This window comes from Belonocnema kinseyi, chromosome 4 (genome assembly GCF_010883055.1).
Source record: "Belonocnema kinseyi isolate 2016_QV_RU_SX_M_011 chromosome 4, B_treatae_v1, whole genome shotgun sequence".
Classification (NCBI taxonomy): domain Eukaryota; kingdom Metazoa; phylum Arthropoda; class Insecta; order Hymenoptera; family Cynipidae; genus Belonocnema; species Belonocnema kinseyi.
Window position 1 is genome coordinate 67,523,085 of NC_046660.1, and position 19,547 is coordinate 67,542,631.

General features: G+C 32.2%; 1 protein-coding gene across 1 annotated transcript in view; it reads right to left on the minus strand.

Annotated features, from left to right (window-relative positions):
• The window catches only part of LOC117171767 (semaphorin-1A-like), a 470,590-nt gene that overhangs the window by 169,881 nt on the left and 281,162 nt on the right, over window positions 1-19,547 (minus strand). Inside the window, 1 exon segment of the mRNA XM_033359372.1 lies at window positions 15,795-15,846. Coding sequence (XP_033215263.1) covers window positions 15,795-15,846 — 52 coding nt within the window.

A 19,547-nucleotide genomic window follows, 5' to 3' on the forward strand; every position in this document is an offset into this window, starting at 1 on the left:
TCACGCACTTTTAATCTTCTATCCTTTAACACCATATCGTGGATTTTATTGATGATTTCGGGAGTACTTGCTTCTACGGGCCTTCCTGAACGTGGTTCGTCAATTATTCATGTACAACCACGCTTAAATTCATTTACCCAGTTATAAACCGTTGCTAAGGCAGGGGCAGATGTGCCATGAACTGAGTCCAATTCATTTTTTATCTCATATGGTGTTAAACCCTTTAAATGAAAATGTTTGATTACCGCTTTGAACTCGTTTTTTTTCCATTTTTCTTAACGAACAATTTTTTTTTCAATTGGTTATAAAAACACGTAAACTCAGAAGATGTGGACTGTGACTGCACCATATATCTAGTCGGGAGTGGTGCTGACTGAAAACAGATGATTTGGAGCGATTCGCGCGCCATTTGTTGGTCATTCTAAGGACTTATTGAACTACCCTCGTACATGAACGATCCTGAAGAGCAAAAAAGGTCTGAAATATATAAATTCAGTTTGTTGTAAAACTGATATGATTTATGGGTGAATTAAGTGAGATCTAAGATGACAAATCGACTGATGGCTTGTCACGCTCATTTCTTATCTTTTTGTGAGAAGTAAGGTCGTAATGTCAAGGCGGATTGTCAGGGTGCCAGAACGTCTGGGATGCTCTCTGAATGGTGAAAACTTGAAGAAGAGTCTTGGACTTTTGCAAATCGATTTAGAACGCCGTATCTTGTCGGAACTCGATGTTGGAAACTCGAACGGACCTCGAACGAATAAAAGTACATAAGATACAGTAAAGAAGCCAGCGGTTGCTTTTTACGCGGTTAGTAAGTGAATGACCGACCGGTCAGAGCACCTCTCACTGCAAGAATCTTGAGTCCAGCTTGCTTCCAATAAGAGTACAAATTATGATGTCATCTTAAATCTTAAGATTACGAGGACTTATATCCGGAAAATAGTAAAATACACCACTCTCTTAACATTTATGTAGTCATTTTACAATAAATGGATTCGAAATTTATTACCGCGACCGCAATTAATACAATAATGTATCTCGAACATTCTATTGTCGGAGACATTAACGAAGTAATGTGCCAAAGGTTCTAGCTCAGAGAGGGCTCCGCTGCGCCATGCAACACCGTGGCTCAGAACTGGATTTTTGCGGACAAATCAGTCTACTGGTACCAACTTTTTATCCCATTCAGACGAGTTATTGTTTTTAATTGAAACTAAATGAATTCCCGAGTGATCCCTCGGGGCCGATTTTTTATTTCTGCAAAATTATACACATGCAAACAACAAGCTTACAAAAATGTTTTTAGAAAAAAACATTATTGTAACCCGCAAAAAAAATCATTTTTCAATCTCGTAAATTACTGTGAAATCTCTACAGCTTGCAGAAAACCTTGGAAATTCTTGGCAATCTTTCACAATACCTTGAAATGCTTGAAAACCCTTTGAAAGAATTTCTTGAAATCCATTAACAAATTTTTTCATTTCCATAAAACACTTTGAAATATTTGGAAATCTATCAATCTTTTGTAATCTCTTGAGATCCTTAAAAGTCTCTAAGAATCGCTTGTAATCCTGTAAATCCTTTAAAATTGTTTGAATTCCTTTTAAATCTCTCAAATTTGCCTAAAATCCTTTGAAATACTTGGGAATCCCTTCAAATCCTTCGGGATTAAGAACAATTCTGTAATAACTCTAAAAATCGCTTGGAATTCCGTAAAAGCCTACAATTCAAAACATGCAATAGGAAAAAATTAATAGACTCATAAAAATTATTCCAAATGCGTCTAATCAGCCTGAAATTAACGAATGAAGATGGCCTATCCCTAACAGTGATTGTGGCCAGGGAAACGTAATAATTTTCTAAACTTTAATTTTTCTATAATTAGCGCAGCAGCAGGGTTGTTAAAAACTAGTTTAGAGGGAGGTATAGAATAAATATCCTTTTAAAAAAGCATCTTTGCGTGGCGCTTACCGCTAATGTCTTCCACACGATTTTTTTTCGATTTTTTTTTGTGTTTAGGCTAACGAACTGAAAGGCGAACGTTCAAGAGCACAGTTTGCAGCTTGCTGCTACGAGAATGTTACCGGGAGGGTGATAACTTTTACGAGACGTTAATGAGGGAATAATAAAATGTTTTACGTGACAAAAAAAGCGTCGCATCTCGTCCTCACGGGCCACTTCACCTTCAAAGTGAAGATTGACAATATCGTGCCGTCTGTTTACGACGAGCGCTCTTTTGATTTCTTCCAGCTTTATATGTCCCGGAATTTATGACAAGATACGGAAAAAAGATTGCTCGCATATTTTCTCGAATGTCTAGAGAGTCCACCTTCCCTTGAAAAGTTCAATTCAAATTTCACCAAATAAATCACTGACATTCTTTCTAAGAGTACTCATGGTTTATTCAGGCAAGTGAAATAGAATTTTGTATTGTTTTGTCCAAAGAGTAGCATTTTCAACAAAATAATTGAAATTCCAACCATTCAATTGAATTTTCAACCTATAAAGATGAATTTTCAACCAAATGGTCGAATTTTGAATAAGAAAAGATTGAACTTGCACCAAAAACAGTTATATCAACAAAATAATTGAATTTTGAACAAAGTAGTTGAATTTTCATACTACAAAAATGAATTCTTAAGATAAATATAAAAGCTAAGATTTAAACAAACAAAACGAAAAAGAGTTTTCTACCAAAAGCTATTAATTTTAAATCCTAAAAGATGAATTTTCAAACAAGAAGACAAATTTTCTAACAACAAAAAAACATTTTCAAGAAAAAAATGAATTTACAAATAAAAACTTGAATTTTCAACCAAAGAAGATACATTTTCAACCAAAAATGCAAAGTACATTTCCATTAAAAAAAAATAATTTCACCAAAAATAAAAGGGATTTTTAACCAAAAGAAACGAGTTTTCAACAAATGAAAAATTTTCAGTTATGAAAGAAAAAAATTGATCCAATCTGTTCGACTTTCAAGCCAACAGACAAATTGTCTGTAAAAGAGTAGAATTTTCAACCTGAAAATATGAATTTTTAACAAAAAAATTTTTTTTCTTAACCAGAGAGTTGCATTTTTAACCAAAAAAAGGAATCTTTAACGAATAATTTAATAATAGATATTTAAACCAAACTAGATTTTAATTTCGAATCAAAACCACTTAAAACCAACCAATTTGTTTAATGTTCAACAAAATAGTCAAATCCCCGACCAAAGAAGATAATTTTCTATCCAAAAAAATTCAGTTTTATCCCAAAAAGAAAAACATTTATTAAAACAAATGGATTTTTAATTCAAAAAGATGAATTTTCTACCGAAAGACGACTTCAAAAAAATGGTTAAATTATCAACCAAATCATAAAATTTTCAAGTAAAAATATAATCTTAATTTATCAGGGTGACCGCAAAACTTCATTTTCAACGCTCCCTCATTTTTCCCTGACCGATTTTTCATTTTCGCTGGCCATTATATTGAAAGACCAGAATGTTAATCTTACAAAATTTTTAACAGAGTATCTTTTACAAACATAATATAAAAATTTTAAATTAAAATAAAAAAATTAAAGATCATCCTTGACAGTTATTTAAAGTGCCTTTTATAGAAATTCTCTGACTTATGCAAGATTTTTGTCAAATCTCTGGAATTTCCCTGACAAATAAAATTCATCAACTTTTCCCTAATTTCCAGGTTTTCCTTGACTTATGGCCATCCTGAAAACGGATTTTTAAACCACGGCTGATATCATAAAATAAAAAATATATTTTAATATATATATATATATATATAATTATTCTTAAGATATTCATATGCGTAATTCTTTTAATTGCGCATTCTAAGACTAATTGAAAAAAAAAAACAGTTACGGTCACTTTTTGCGATATGATAATCCTAATTATAAAGAAATGGTACATGTCTCTCCAACCAGGTTTTTATTTAATTTTGCATAATAACCTTGCTCGAATATTACATCCCGTCGTAAATGATTCGTTAACCTCCGCTTCACGGTGCTATTTCCGGTTTTCACAGACCCGCCTGTGTATCTAATTAACATATACAGTATGCACTACACATATCAAGATGATCTTTCTCTATTTTAATTTTGGTTCCAAATTAAAAATAAAATACTAATCTTAATTCAGATACTCTTGTTAACGATAATAGGATTAAATGTATAACGTTATAAAATCTGAATTTCACATTGAGTGTAAATATTATTAAATCAACGGTCTGCATAATCGCTGTCTTATAAAAGTAGATCTTTATTGATTTGTATCACAATAGAATTCATAGCAGCACTGTTAAAACGAAATGAATAATTATTGTTTCATTGAATAATCATTTTAGTCAATAGCATCTACATTTAAACGAGGTTGGTTGTACCGAATATATCGCCCATTGATTGAATAGCCAAAACACTCTTCACCGCGATAACGCACTTGCCCATTCATAGCAGCTTATTCAGCAATTTCTGGTGAAACACGGCCTTTCACAACTTTGGCAGGTTCCATACAATCCTAACCTGGCTCTCTGTGATTGCTGGCTATTTCCCAAATTGAAGTATTATCTAAAACGAACCCGATTTCAAGAAGTAGAGAAAATAAAAAAAATACGACGAAGCAGTTGTTAGCTATTACAAAAGGTAACTTGAAGAAGTGCTTCTGAAAGTGGAAGGATCGATGGAAAAAGGTTGTGGCTTCTGAAGGGGATTACTTTCAAGACGATATCAGCACCCATTGACCAGAATTAACTGTTACCCCTGGTCCACCACAAGGTTGGATACTTTCAGGACAAACTTTGTACAGACAACTTTGATCTTGAAATTACCTTCCATGAAACAATATACGATGCAAAAATAAGAGGGAATGACTTCTTGGTGGATAATTCTGTATTTAATTGACCCGTGTGCAAGCAGTGAAACAATAAAGTGTAGATGGCTGGCAATGTCTTTGATTTCACTACGTGTGGATATTCTCGTAGAGCAAAGCGTATAAGCTTGTATCTGCTGTTCAATCTGACATGCATTAATCGAAGGGCGCATTAAGCCGGATTCTCGGAGGGTAAATTAACATAGTCTCACAGCACAATACGCTACAAGGTATTACCCCGCGATTTAATTGATATTAGATTAGATTACAAGCATACGAACGTTCTGTCGAATCGTAAACCTCAGCTAATGCACGCAAAGCATCATTTAGTATGGAAATCGGACATATAAATACGTATAGCCTTTGCAGGAAGTTGCAAAAAAATTGCTGACACTTTTATTATATCATTCGGAATTTATTTGTAAATTGGCCATTGGACCCGAAAACTAGAAAAATTGTAAAAGAACTAAATTTTCAAAACTCCCTGAATAAATGTTTATGTTCAATTCTAATCCCTTCAAATTGGTTTATACTCAACTTTCGTTAATTTTGAAACTAAAAAGATACTTTAGAACCAATAAATTCGGAGAGTACTACTTTCGAAGCGCACGGATTCATCTCACTGTTTGTCTTGGCAATAGTTTGCACTTTATCCAGGCTATCCTTCTATCTATGCAGTATCAATCCAGACTTTGAGTTCGACGAGAATGAGATCCATTGGCCGCACGGACGATCGCTCGCTTCTATGCATTTTAATGCGCACGGTTACGCGGAAAATGCATAGGAAATACGAAGCACTCGTGCGTGCAATCCTATCTATCATATATATGACATTAACTTATTTCATCTTCAAAACGATTTCTCTTTATCCTCGAAACGATCCACTTTTAGAAATTACCATTTTCAACTCATCAGTTTCAAGAAGTTCAAAGAAATATGCCCTTCAACCAATCATAGGTGTGACGAAAATATCAACAAAAAACCGGGACTTCATTTTGTATGCAAAACCTTCAAAAAATAAAAACACGAAAATCGCAGCTAATCATGTTTCCGAAATATCTTCAAATCAAATTTTGAGGTTTTCTTAATGATATGTAATGCGGTGACCATGCATGTCAATGCATACACGCAACTTAAACTCAAAAATAGCCTTAACGCTATCCACTGGTACCATTATTGCCAGTTTCTAGTATTTCTGCATTACTTCTACTGAAAACATTGTTCAGCTCATTATAATCCACTTGTACTAGATTATTCTGACCATCTATTAGATTTCTAAGAGTTACAAAAGAATAAGGACAGATATATACAATGATGTTGAGGTCGGCATACCGTTAACAATGAGTAAAAGTTTATAGTCTGAGACAAGCTTGTAACAAATGTTTTTTGTGATTAGTCAATTTCAACAATAGATCAATATTTTCAGACTTTTCTTTTATTTGAAGTACTGTGCACAGCATTATCAAGCTATGAACACTTGTGGACTTTCATTTCTTACCAGTCTACCACCTCTGGAGCATAGACGAGTTTGTTTGCATAAAAAAATTCTAATCAGTTTCTAGATCTGAGCCATCTACACCACAATCGAATTTGGATGAATAGCCATTATAACTTCCCACTGAGCTTTTTCTCAGCATCTGCCCAAACAATAAGTCTCTTTTCAATTAGCGTCCCCTTTTTTGTTTATGTATCTTGTAATATTTTTAATTTCTCAGAAGCATGTTCCATATAATATCCATATGCACATTCTTTACCTGTAGTAAATCTCAGGAAGTTTGCCTTCAAAAATTGACTTGAAAATTATCTAAATTTTAGAGAAGAATACATCTATTTTATTCTTTGTGTCCGGAACAACTCTTGATTTAGAACCTAAAGTACTCAAGTATTCAAGTAGTCTTCCTAATTTGGCATAGTTGATATAGATCTTTTGAAGTATTTTTTTCCTGTTCAAGAATAAGTGTAATACGACATGCACCCCAACATCCTAATGGAAACTTTTATTCAGATATTTTGATTTATACCTATGATTTATACAAGCGCACTACGAATAGTCTTGTTTGAAAAATAAAAAGAAGTAATAAATAACAGAAAAGCAGAAATGAAAGAAATATAACTTTATGTTATTTTAATATAAGTTCCTGAAAAAGTGGCACCGCGACTGGTACTCTATTTCACGAATCGGGGCACGTACTCACGATAGCTTTGAAAAACGTAGGATAGATTCGTAAAGATCGAAACATAAAGGCGATAAAGGCACAATGAAGTATAGAATTCGTTAACTGATTGTGACGAGATTAAAACCTTGATCGTGTTTTTTACTGCAGTTTAAACACTACGCCAACAGAATTGTCAATTTCATCTACTACTGAAACCTTATTTACAAAACAAAATACTTTAAAATAAGCTACAACAAAGAATCTACTAGAAACTACAATACACTTTTACAAACCCAGGGTGACCGCAGGTTAGATAAAACTGGCATTCAGGGAAGATTATTTATTATATTATTATTATTATTTATTAATTTTTTTAAATTAAATATTACACAGTGTCGATCACTAGTCCACAATTTTTGGAGAAACGAGAAAAAATCTTCCTCAGGCCGGATTTGAACAAGAAACCTCACTATACGAAGCGATAACTAATTACGCCTCCGAGGCTGTCAGCCTACAGTCTACCCTACCTGGTCTACCCGGTGGCGTAATCGGTTAATTCCACCAGGGCTCTTAAAAGAAAGAAAAAGACAGAATAATGAATTTCTTTTAATTACTACTTTTTTTACACTTTGTGGGAATCATATTACTCTTAGACAATTTGATAGGAAACACCTTTTATCACATCATGAAAGGGTCGAGCCATTATACCCTCAGTCTATTGAGTCGGTGGATGTTGTCAACGAAATAAACATCGAATCGAACCATTGAAAGTAGAACAAAAAAAAGTGGGAAAGATCACGTTCCTGACTTTACAAAGTCACTCTCGCGAACGAAGAATTCATGATGTTTCCTCCTTTTCGTCGTATGCTCTGAAAGAGTGTCGCATACTGCTCGTCCTATTTTCAGCTCGAGTTTCGTTGATTAAAGGAAACCCTGCCCCTCCCCTTAACCATTGCAGAATATCACTTTTCTCCCATATATGTAACATTTGCAGGTGCTTCTTATTCGCAGATATACACCAACCAAATTTTTGGATGCAAACATAAACTTTGATGAAAAAACTGCGTACAATTTAGAATATTCTTTCAAAACTAGTATTATAATTAATAGGATTGAAAACATTAAATTTAAATTCGCCTCTCAGTGTAATTACAGATTGAAGGAACTGGAATCTAAAGATTAAATTACAATTTCTATTTTTGAAATAATATAGAGAAAAAAATTGAACATACTACTAGGGTACATATTTACCTGGAAAACATGGAAAAAATGAAAAACCAGGAATCGACAGGGCCATTGAAAATTCCTCTCTTCTTTGCAGAAATTTATTGCTGAAAATGCAACTTGTTGAAAACTCTACTATTGCACTTAAAGATTCATAATTTTTTTATCATTTTTGTTCTAAACTTTAATTATTCCAGGTAAAGGTTCATAATTTTGGTAAAAAATTCAATACAATGTTAGGAATTTTGAGCGCTTTAAATTGTATTTTATATAGCACCCACATTAATTTTACTTAACAGAATATAATTCCCCATGTTCGTGAAAAATCTTTTTATTTACCTTATTTTTACCGGGTGTCTACTTACCTGGAAAATATTTTATACTCAAAATATTAATATGTTAAATGTGAACTAAATATTAAGTATATGAAGATAAAATAAAAATGTTGTTTAAATTATTATTCAAATTCGTAAACTTTAGGAACAAATTGAAGAAAATAAATCTATTTTTAGTATTATTTATTTAATCGATTATGATAATATGCCTAAGAATATCTTCTAATAGTATTTGTCAAATTCCTAGAAACTGGTTATTTTCACAAATGAAAAAAAAAACAGTTATTTAATCTGAGATATGAATAATACTATTTTTACTAATTTAGATATTTACAAGGACTAAAAGAAACATTATTGATAATAAAGTCGCGAAATCCATACATATGCCAAGTCAGTTTAAAAAAATACTTTCAGCTTGAAAACCATTAAAATACAATCTCACAGACGAATTTAATCCGACTTTAATTTCACTACGACAACAGAATCAAACCACTCCTGATTCTCGACTAGTATCGTCTTACCCTGAATAAGTATTTTTTTACTCCCTCGTTTTTTCCTCCGCACTTTCTGTTCTTTGGTGACACTGCGAAAGATATGCCACGTGCACAATAGCGGAGAGGAAACTAAAAGATAAGGATTTCTCATTGTTCTAGCTCTCTTTGATTGCAATTTTGATTAGAACCGCATCGTTAGGTGGAAACTCGATCGTAGGACTTTAATTCCGTTCTCATCAAGTCGCTCGGAAGATCGTCTCCAACTTCCGGTGTGCGCTACTTCTTTTTCTCTCTCTCTCTCTTTATTGCAATACCATTCACGCGATCGAACATCGAGGTCTCGATTCTCAAATGCAAATGTAGCGTGGCATGCTTACTTGCTCGATCGATAAATGGCATTGTGCGAGGTATATACACGGAAGAGCAAAAAACCTCTCGGCTCTGTGAATCCGTTTTATTCGATAATATGCTTGTGCCATGCATTTAGAATAAAGGTTTCTCGAACGACTGCGTCTACCAAACCGAGGGCTCATTTGATTATAGACGTTGCAAGAAATTGTTGTTCGATAAACATTGGGTATATCTAAATCGTTGCTTATGGTGGCTGAGCCGGGTAAATGGAACCTTCGGAAATATTCCTTCTTCCTATATCACGTATATTTGTATTTCCCCCCTTGAGACTTTTACATGGTACTTTTCTGATGCAGGTCAACTGACTATTTTAATCACATTTTATAGTTTTGGAAGATTGTTGGATTAAATAAACAAAGGTTTAGAAGAAAGTCTGACAATCATTCATTCGGATCCATTCGGAGCAATATTCAAATCTTGGTGTGGACGATGCTCATTTGACGTGCATCACGCAGCTGAGGGACCACCAGATTGTTACCGCTTGCTTTGACTACAATTTTTGTATTGAAGTTTCCATTGGTACAGGAGTAAATTAAAAAAAAAAGACGAGCAAACGCACGACCGATATCCCCACTATTGCCGCACTAAGCATGTATATTCTCTCTCTTGCTCTCTCTCTCTTTCCCTCTCTCTCTCTCTCTCTCTTTCCCTCTCTCTCTCTCTCTCTCTCTCTCTCTCTCTCTCTCTCTCTCTTACAATGCGATTTTCTCAAAACTCATGAGTATTTCTTACAAAAAATTTCAAAGTTAATCCGTTAAAGGTGGCCCCTGCCACACACTAGTTTAATTATGTAATGAGTTTTTCAGATATCCTTCTTCAATATTTTATAGTTTTGAAAGATTAGTAGAATAAATTTTAAAAAATGTTTTGAAGAATGTCTAACAATCTTGAAATTGGATCAATTCCGAGCAATCTTAGTATCTTGATGTGGGCGATGCCCATTTGATGCGCCTCACGCAGCTGAGATACCGCCGGACTGCTGCAGCCGGCCCTTGCCAATGGGGATCTTTTATACTTAAGGAGGAACAGAATACGAAACATACAAATTTTTTTATTTCGCAAATAGTATTTCAAAAATTTTATATCCAGAATGTACGTTTTGTGGCAATTCCCCAAGGATATGTTACTCGCCTTAATATATTGAAAACTAGACGACGTGAACTGTTACAAATTTATGTTTCGTAAAATGATGATAAATTTAGGAAAATCAAGATAAATTCAGGAAAATTCAGTTACAAATGACCTGAGTTTCAATTAGAATTACGGAATTTTCTATAATACATTCTATCTGAAAATGCCGACACTTGTAATTTGCAGTGGCTGTACTCATACCAACTAACGGAACTTTTTTTAGAAATGCCACTATTTGCAAAAAAATGTTACTAATGCCACTACTTTCTTTTTCTAAGAGAAATATTAGCCGGAAAATAATCAGACACGCCAAAAAGTGTATTCAAAATTCATAATTAGTTTTAATCTGAGTTTAATAAGTTTTCTTTCATGGGATTAGTTTTCATTAACGATATTATTTTTCTTTTCCTCTAAAAGTCTCTACATTTTTTTGGAATGGAACTGCTGGCATAATGTTTATAATTTGTTTAATTGACTTTCAAAAGAAAAAAAAGAATAGCACTTCTAAATCAGGCTTCACTTTTAAGAGAAATAACATATCACATTTACTTTATTTGTCAACTTATTAAAGGAAGTAATATATTTTTGGAATCACCAACAAATTTAGATTTGGAATATAACATCTGTAATTACTAATTTAAAAACAAAAAATTGGTATGTTACGTATTTTATTTCTAATAGGTATAAACTATAAAGGACCCCCCTTGCTGAACAGGTCGAGCGGCAATGGTCTGGTGATCGGTACCACAGCAGCGTGAGGTACAGGTGCAGATATCTTTTTCACCATCGTAAAAATGGAAATCAAACTATCGATCAGGTTAACTCTTCAAATAACAGAAAAATACTTAACTTCATTTTCAGACAAGATTGAAAATAAATTTAAAAAATTTTTAATTCATTTTTTTCTGAAAAAATACCTATGCTCGTCTCTCCACTGGAAATCGAACCACAGAACTTCCGACTACCGGTCGGGTGCTTCCTATGTAACACCTGGCTTGAGACAGCGTGTATTTTTGAAGAAAGATTTTTCTTTCGATCTCTCTAATAGCATAATGGGAAAGTACTCGACCGGCAATCGGAAGTTCTGTGGTACAATTCCCAGTGGAGCGACGAGTAGACATTTTTTTCAGAAAAAATTTAGTTTCAAAATGTTTAAACTCTATTTTCCATCTTTCCTGAAAATTACATTGAACATTTTTCTGTTAATTAACGATTTAACTCCATTGATAGGTTGATTTCTATTTTCAAGGTGGTGATAAAGGTATCTGTATTTCTGAAAAAGGCCCTTCTTATTCGCTTTCTCTAATAACTTAATGGGAATGCACCCGACCAGCAATTGGAAGTTCTGTGGTTCGATTCCCAGTAGAGCGACGAGAGTAGATCTTTTTTCAGAGAAAAATTAATTTAAAAATATACATTATATACATTCTGTGAGTAAATGGCGAATACCGCAGAGTAATTACTTCAGAACCTAATAAGATGGACCGTACTGTGAAGGTTATTATCTCGAGAAACCTAAATGCTGGTTTATTATCGGCGCAGGCAATATGGCACCAGCGGTCGCTTGTCTCTGTAGCAGAAATGTCATCGACTCGAATTCAAGGGAAGTGGTATTTCAGCCTCATATTCGACATAAGTTATCGATTCGTGCCTGGATGTAAGTAGTGCTCCGTAATTGTAAATCAATGCTGACTCAGCTTGGCACTCGTGACTTGTTAATTTGCTCGATGTAACGTGTATCTCTGGCAATCGCATAGTCCATTTACGTTCCTTTGAGCGCCCTATCTTCTCGCGTTTACTGTCGTTACTGTAATACGTAGTCGTTCCTTATAATTGCAGCGGGCTTTTCGAATTCCAACCCACGTACCGCAAATTCCAACCCGGACACGAGTTCGACTATAAATTATAATCGCCAAGCGATTTTGCTAGAGAGGAGCAGAGCCGGCTTACCGGTTGTCGAAAGCGAGCTTTACTTTTTTAAATCCACCTGTACTGGGATGGCGTCGCGACAATTTTCGAGTTTAGAGTAACGACTCTACGATGCGGCTATTGCAACCATAAACTGCGGTTTCTTACTTCCGCATTTTATGTTCCAGAGTTAGTATTTATACTGAAGAGCCGAGAATTGACACTTTCGTAACGGACAGAAATCCATGAAAATATTTTAGATGCCAGTTTACCAAGAGCGAAGTATGCGGTCTGAGAAGTCTTTATTAAAATTTTATTTTTTACTGTTTGAAAAAGAGCTAAATATTCGAATTGCTTCGAGTTTTATTACCCACTCTGCAAATTGCAGGTTTACGCTTACGATAAAAAATAATAAAATAATATGCTACTACCCAACTTCCCCTCACGCAGCTGAGGGACCGCACAGTGCATAGTTAGAGCATTCCCTGTTCTCCTTGTTTTAAAAAGAATTTCCCCTTTCCTTTGAATTGTAACAGTAATAATCGAACAATTGTGTAACATATTGTAACACCCAATTGATAGAATGTTCTTAATAAAAATGATGCCTGGAAAAGCCAGAAAAACCTGAATGTGTTTGAAATTTGGCTCAACAAAGAACCAGTCTGTATCTACATCATGCGCAACGTTTTAATGCAACTTTAGAAAACATAAGCACTCTTGTGCACACATTTACTTTGGTTTGTAGCATGACGTACGAGCGGATCGACTTTTTTTGTGCACTTTTCACCGACAAGGGGGAAATGGGACCTTTGAGCGAAATAGGATCCTTACTCCTGGAGGCTTTTGCCATTTCCAGTGGAACTCAGTTCACGTTTTTATCAAGAAAAAGTCCTCGATCGATGACCAATGTCCCAAGGGAAATCCTTCTTTGGCTGACACTGCGATGGATATTTAATCGCACTGCCAAACTTTTTGTAAGCCAGCGAACGCTACACAACTCTATAGAATTAAAAATAGAAGTCTAAATTCCTATGCTTTGCCTCTTTTGGAACATTAATCTCTTATTCAATACGGTTTTTATTCCATTCGTTCAAATGCAAATTTTATAACTCTGATCAATTTTAAATGTTTTAAAAGGAGATGAAAAACACAGGGATCACAGCGGTTCAATACTTCAACTTCAGATCAAACAGGGGATTATTTCCGAAAAAGGGGATTGAAAATGGGCTTCATTCGCCTTATTTTTGTTTGGTTAAAAAGTTTTATATTTAATGGAAAATTAAATAATTTTCTTAAAGTAATCCTTTTTGGTATAAAATCTAATACTTTTGAAGAAAATTCAAATATTTGATTAAAAATTTACTCTTTTGTTGGAAATTGAACTTTTTGTCTTGAAAATTAAATTTTGTGTTGAAACATCATATTTTGTGTGGAAAATGCAAATGCTTTGTTCAAAATTCGTCTTTTGAGTTTGAAAGTTGAAAAACGTTGATGAAATATCCACAATTTTGTGGAAAAGTCGTCTTTTTATTAATTTAACGGTTTTTGACTCAAAATTAGTATCTTTTTTTGGTTAAAATATCAACTGTTACATTTTTTTGAAAATTTATATTATCTTATTGAAAATTCGACTTTTTGGTTTAAAGATAAACAGCTTTGTCAAAAATTCATTTTCTTGGTTCAAGATTTATTAGTTTAGTTGAAAAGTTATCTTTTTAGTTGAAAAAGGAACTATTTTGTCGAAAATTCAACTGTTTTGTACAAAATGTGTCTGTTCGGCTTGAAAATTAAATTTTTTGTTGCAAGTTTATAATTTCGGATAAGAAAGTCAAGTGTTTTATTGAAAATTGGACTTTTTAGAGTAAAAATTTAATTCTGTATTGAAACTTCTTATTTTTGAGTTAAAAATACAACTGTTTGGTTCAAACTTTGTCTTTTGAGTTCGAAAATTAAACATTGTGGTTAAAAACTTCACTAGTTTGTAAAAAAGCCGTCATTTTTATCATTTTAACTGTTTTTGATTAAAAATTAAAATCTTTTTTTTGTTGAAATATAAAATATTACATTTCTACAAGAATTTATCTTTTTTATTCAAAATTTAAGTACTTGCGGTTAAAAGTTAAACAGCTTTGTTCTTGATTTAAAATTAAAATATTTATTGCAAATTATTCTCTTTGGTTGTAAATTCGTATTTTTGGGGAGAAAATTAATCTTCGTTGTTGAAAATTCATCTTTTCAGTTGAAAATTCAACGATTTGGTTAAAAATTCATCTACTTTGTTAAAAATTCAATATTTTTACTTAAAATACTAAGAATTTGAAGCATTAAAGCTTATTGATTATTCGTGCCACCGGTCTTTACCTTGTTTTTATTGTTCACGTAAAATGGTTTGCCGAAATTTGTCGTCTTTGTTCGGGGCAAAAAAAAACGATTTTTTATTTGTGTCAGGAATTATTCCTGCTTTTACAAAAGCAGGTGATTTGGCTTTATAGTTATTTCGGGATGGCTGGTTCCTATGATGAGAACCTGCGAGCGAAATGAAATAAAGCACGCTAACGATCTCGTTGACGAGCGGTAGAATAATGACGCAGAAGTGGACCATATTAACGCAGTTATCTGACATTTAATGATGACAAGTGCAAAAAATGATCCAAAATGTGGTGCAAAAATAAGCGTAATGCATATAAATGAAGCGGTATTTGTCATAAAATAATTTTAATTAATATCCTTTTTGTTTTACTCAAATTGTAAAAATGTTTACATTGTAGCCATAAACTCGTGACAGAAATTAATTATATTTTACAGAAATGCCATTTTTTAATTTCCTGATGGAACGTTAATTTAAGCTGGTTCTTCAGAATGGAATTTCTCTGAATTAAAAGGTATTTCGTGTATAACTGTGAGAGAGCCGTTACATGTTCTGATGTTATCGAGAAATGTCCGAGTTTTTCGAGTCGAGTTTATCGATGAGAGAAGTTATCAGGGATGTGCTTAGTTCAGCGATCGGTCCTATTTTCCATCATTAGCAAACCCCTCGAGGTCTGAATCGATTGAACTGCGAAATTCGTTCCCAGAAGAAAAGAGTAGATCGAAAAATTTTGCCAACTAAGGAGATAAAATAGTTTATTTGTCTCTATTTCTACTTTTCCGCACGGATCTAACTTGATTGAAATTGCAAAACGATAAAAATTTTCGAAACCTCAATATTGTTTTCAAAATTTTAATCAATCAGTTTTATTAATTTATAATAAATTCGACTTACCTGATCGGCAATTTCTGTCAGATCGTGTAGACTTATGTTGTAAATGGCGTTTCTGGAAAAGAAAATTAGCAATTTAAGGTCAACATTAAATTCAGAAAAACAAATAAGATGATCTTCATAATGTAAATTTAATTCTCATAATTCTACTTTTGGTGGAAGAACAATTTAAATAAATTAAAAATTAGTTTTCTTAGTTAACACTGATTACAGATTTCAACAGAAAATATTCTTAATTATATAGATGATCAAACTTCCTTTGGAAATTTATAAATATAAAATATTTTGAAAGTAGGTGAGTTAATTCACTTGAATTTACTTTCAATTTATTAGAATTCGTTATAATTCCATAGTATTTACTGGAATTTAATCAAATTCGATAGCATTTAATATAATTCAATAGATTCATAGAATTCAATAAAAGTCGATAATAGATAGGTAATAAATAGACAATAGATAATTCAACCATGATAATTCAATAGGATTCATGGAAAAATAAAAGAAATATATCAAATTCGATAGGATTCACGTTAATTAATTATAATTTAATACAATCGATCAGAATTCGAAATTTTTTATTAGAAGTCAATAGCACGAGTAATTTTCTTTGACACACATGAGTAAAAAAATTGTCAACTGTTGGTGGCCGTAATTCTTGACTTCCGAATTTGGTTTTCAACCACTTCAAATAAAAACGCGGTTGCTTTAAATTTTAAAAGATCATAACTCGGGACCTACTTAATATAGTTTCATTCTGTGCTTTGACAGTTCATTCTAAAATTATCAGTTCACGTAAACACTATTTTTGATACTTTTTTCAAAAATATTTCCGGAATGCGCAATAGAAATTTCTAGCAAATTTGGAATTTGCATCAGGACCACTAAGTAAACCGTTTTAGCACAAAAATGCGCTCCACCTAGTTACAAAGATAAAAAAAACTACCAGATTCCTTGCATTTTAATAAAAATGATTAGAATTAAACAGGATTCAGTAGAATACTAAAAAATATATGAATTACGATTCGATATAATTAATTATCATTCTATAGCATTACTGAATATTATAATATTTTCTTCGAAAGTTTGAATAAGCCTATTTCAAGTTGTTGGAATGCAGCGTTGATTATACAGAATAAAATGAGCCTATTAGCAGTATTTAAAGCATGCTTTGGCAACGTAGTTATATGCACATTCTTGCAACGCAAAAGTTTTGGCGGAAAGAGTCTGCTTGAAAGTATGTACTTTTTTTACAGATAGCTGTAGACCATAGGATCACCTCCGAACAAATCGTGCGAACGTTCTATCAATCTATTCGATATAACCTCATTTTATAGTATATGCACAAATTTGTATCAAATAAAATAAATTTTTTGATTAAAAACACCGTAAACTACAGTTAAGCGGCGCATAAGGGAGGAAAGCGTCACGTTCTTAATCTACATTCAAAAAGCGATATTGCTTCTTCTAAGTTTTGTAATTAAAGTTATACAATTTTTAGCGGCAGTTCTCTATATTTTTAACTAGATGCTGCAAATAGAGCATTTCGAAATACCTAGCTTATGCTTAGGTAATGAAAATTAATATTAATAAAATATACAAATTTTTCCAATGAAAATCATTTACTCTTACATTTAAATTAAATTAAAGTGCGATTTTAACGAACTAAAATTCGTTGTAGAACAGTCGAAAGGAGTTATCATTAATGCTGATAATTAAATCTACAATTCACATTGGCAATTTCATTTAGCAAACTGGAACAAACCTACAAATTATTCAACTGCAGTAGTTTAATGTATTGACAGTCGAGCTGACAGTTAATATCAATAGAATGAGTAGAATACTTGTCATTTAAAATATATGTTTGAAATGATAAATTATTCGTTTGAAGTTCTCTACGGTAACCTTTGCTTTGCTGCATTAAAATTTTCTATAGGATTTCTGGTAATGCGGAATTAGATGTTATAATGAAAGTGGCTGACCTATATTGCGTTCAGAAAAAATATTTGTCTTGAATTAAAGAAAAAAAAAACGTTGCTTTAAATACTTTTTTTAATAACGAACAATAGCTCCAAAATTAAGAAACTAGATTTAAAAACTAAAACAAATGTCTGGTCATTTCACAGTTAACAGACATTTTAAATGAAAATTATAACAATGTTAATTTATAAATTTACCAAACTTTGAATAGAATACAAAATTATAAGCACTTTATTTCCCAAATACTATATATTTTGATGTTTTAAAACTCTTTTAATACCAATTAAATTTTTTATCTCTACAAGCTCGATAGGGTATTTCAGCAAACGTACAAACTTTCAAAATTGTGAAATTATACTTTTAATTAAAGGATCTCGAAATTGTATGATTTCAGATTAAAAATTTCGAAAATAGGCCCATTTCAAAATTGAAAAATTTCAGATTAAGATGTTGCAAACGGGATAATTTAAAATCCAGAGAAATTAAAATTGTATAATTTATAATTAAATGCGTCCAAAATTGAAAACTTCTGAATTTATAAGGTCGAAAAATAAATTCACCATAATTTTAGCAGTAAAAAATGGCAAACTTTTGAATCATAAGCCTTTAAAAATTTCAAAAGAAAAATAAAACCCTGCATTTTTTACATACTTTATTTTGAAGTGAAGAAACTCACGTTTTAAGGCCTCTAAAATTAAATTAATAGTACTTAATAAATAAAATAAATAACAAAATTTGGATTTGGATTTTTTGAGATCACCCCCCCCCCCAAATTGGTTTATTTTCAGAAAAATAAAATCCATTTTTTTCCAATTGGCCAAAATTAACCCGTGCCCTCAGGCTTTTGAAATTAACATCGGGATTTAAATGATAATTAACTATACTTTGTTCATCAACTTTTAATCTTGACCTCTCCCCTTGTATTTTGTCCGAGAAATGACCCAAAAAATTCAAAGTAGCAGTTTTATCTTAAATTCATTCTAAAGATGGTATTTTTGGGAACTTTTACTATATTTTTTTCATTCGAAAAGTAAAAAGCTTCTAAGTATTTTTTAACTAATATTCAATTGTCTAAACAAATATTATTCGCTTATCTAATTTTTTTTTAGTAAATCGTGAAAAGTTAGTATTTTTCTAGATAAGGGAATGATCATGAATGTATCGAGTGCTATTTTTCCTTCAACATATTATCCACTAGTTCAAACAATTTCTATTTGTATAATTCTTCTTTTTACCCAATCATAAAAGGTTAATATTCTCTGAAATTAATGACACAATTAACGAATGTTAAAATTAGGTAATTAATGTAAAGATTGATTTTTTCGTTCATAGGAAAGATAGAGAAAATTCTAGTTTATGTAACTGAAAAATGACTTTTTCTTTGAAAAAGCGCAAGTAAATGATTATTATTTGTCTAAATAATTAGAAACTATCTTCCGCAATAAATATCACTCAAAATAGTCATGAACTGCATTATTAATTCCACAAATTGGTAACTCTTCAGGATTTACAGCACAATAAATGATTTAGACAAATTAGAATTCTTTCAATAATTGTAAACTTTCTTTCCAAAAAATATCATTCGGAACATTCATTAACTGCCACAATAATTCTAGAAAGTAGTCACTTTTCAGGATTCACATTGGAAAAGAAATGTTCAAACAAATTAAATTTGTTTAAATGATTACCAAATTTCGCTAAAAAATATTTCCCTCGATATACGGTTAATTGTGTCATTAATAATAAAAATAATAATAGAAACGGAATAATAATTTTTTA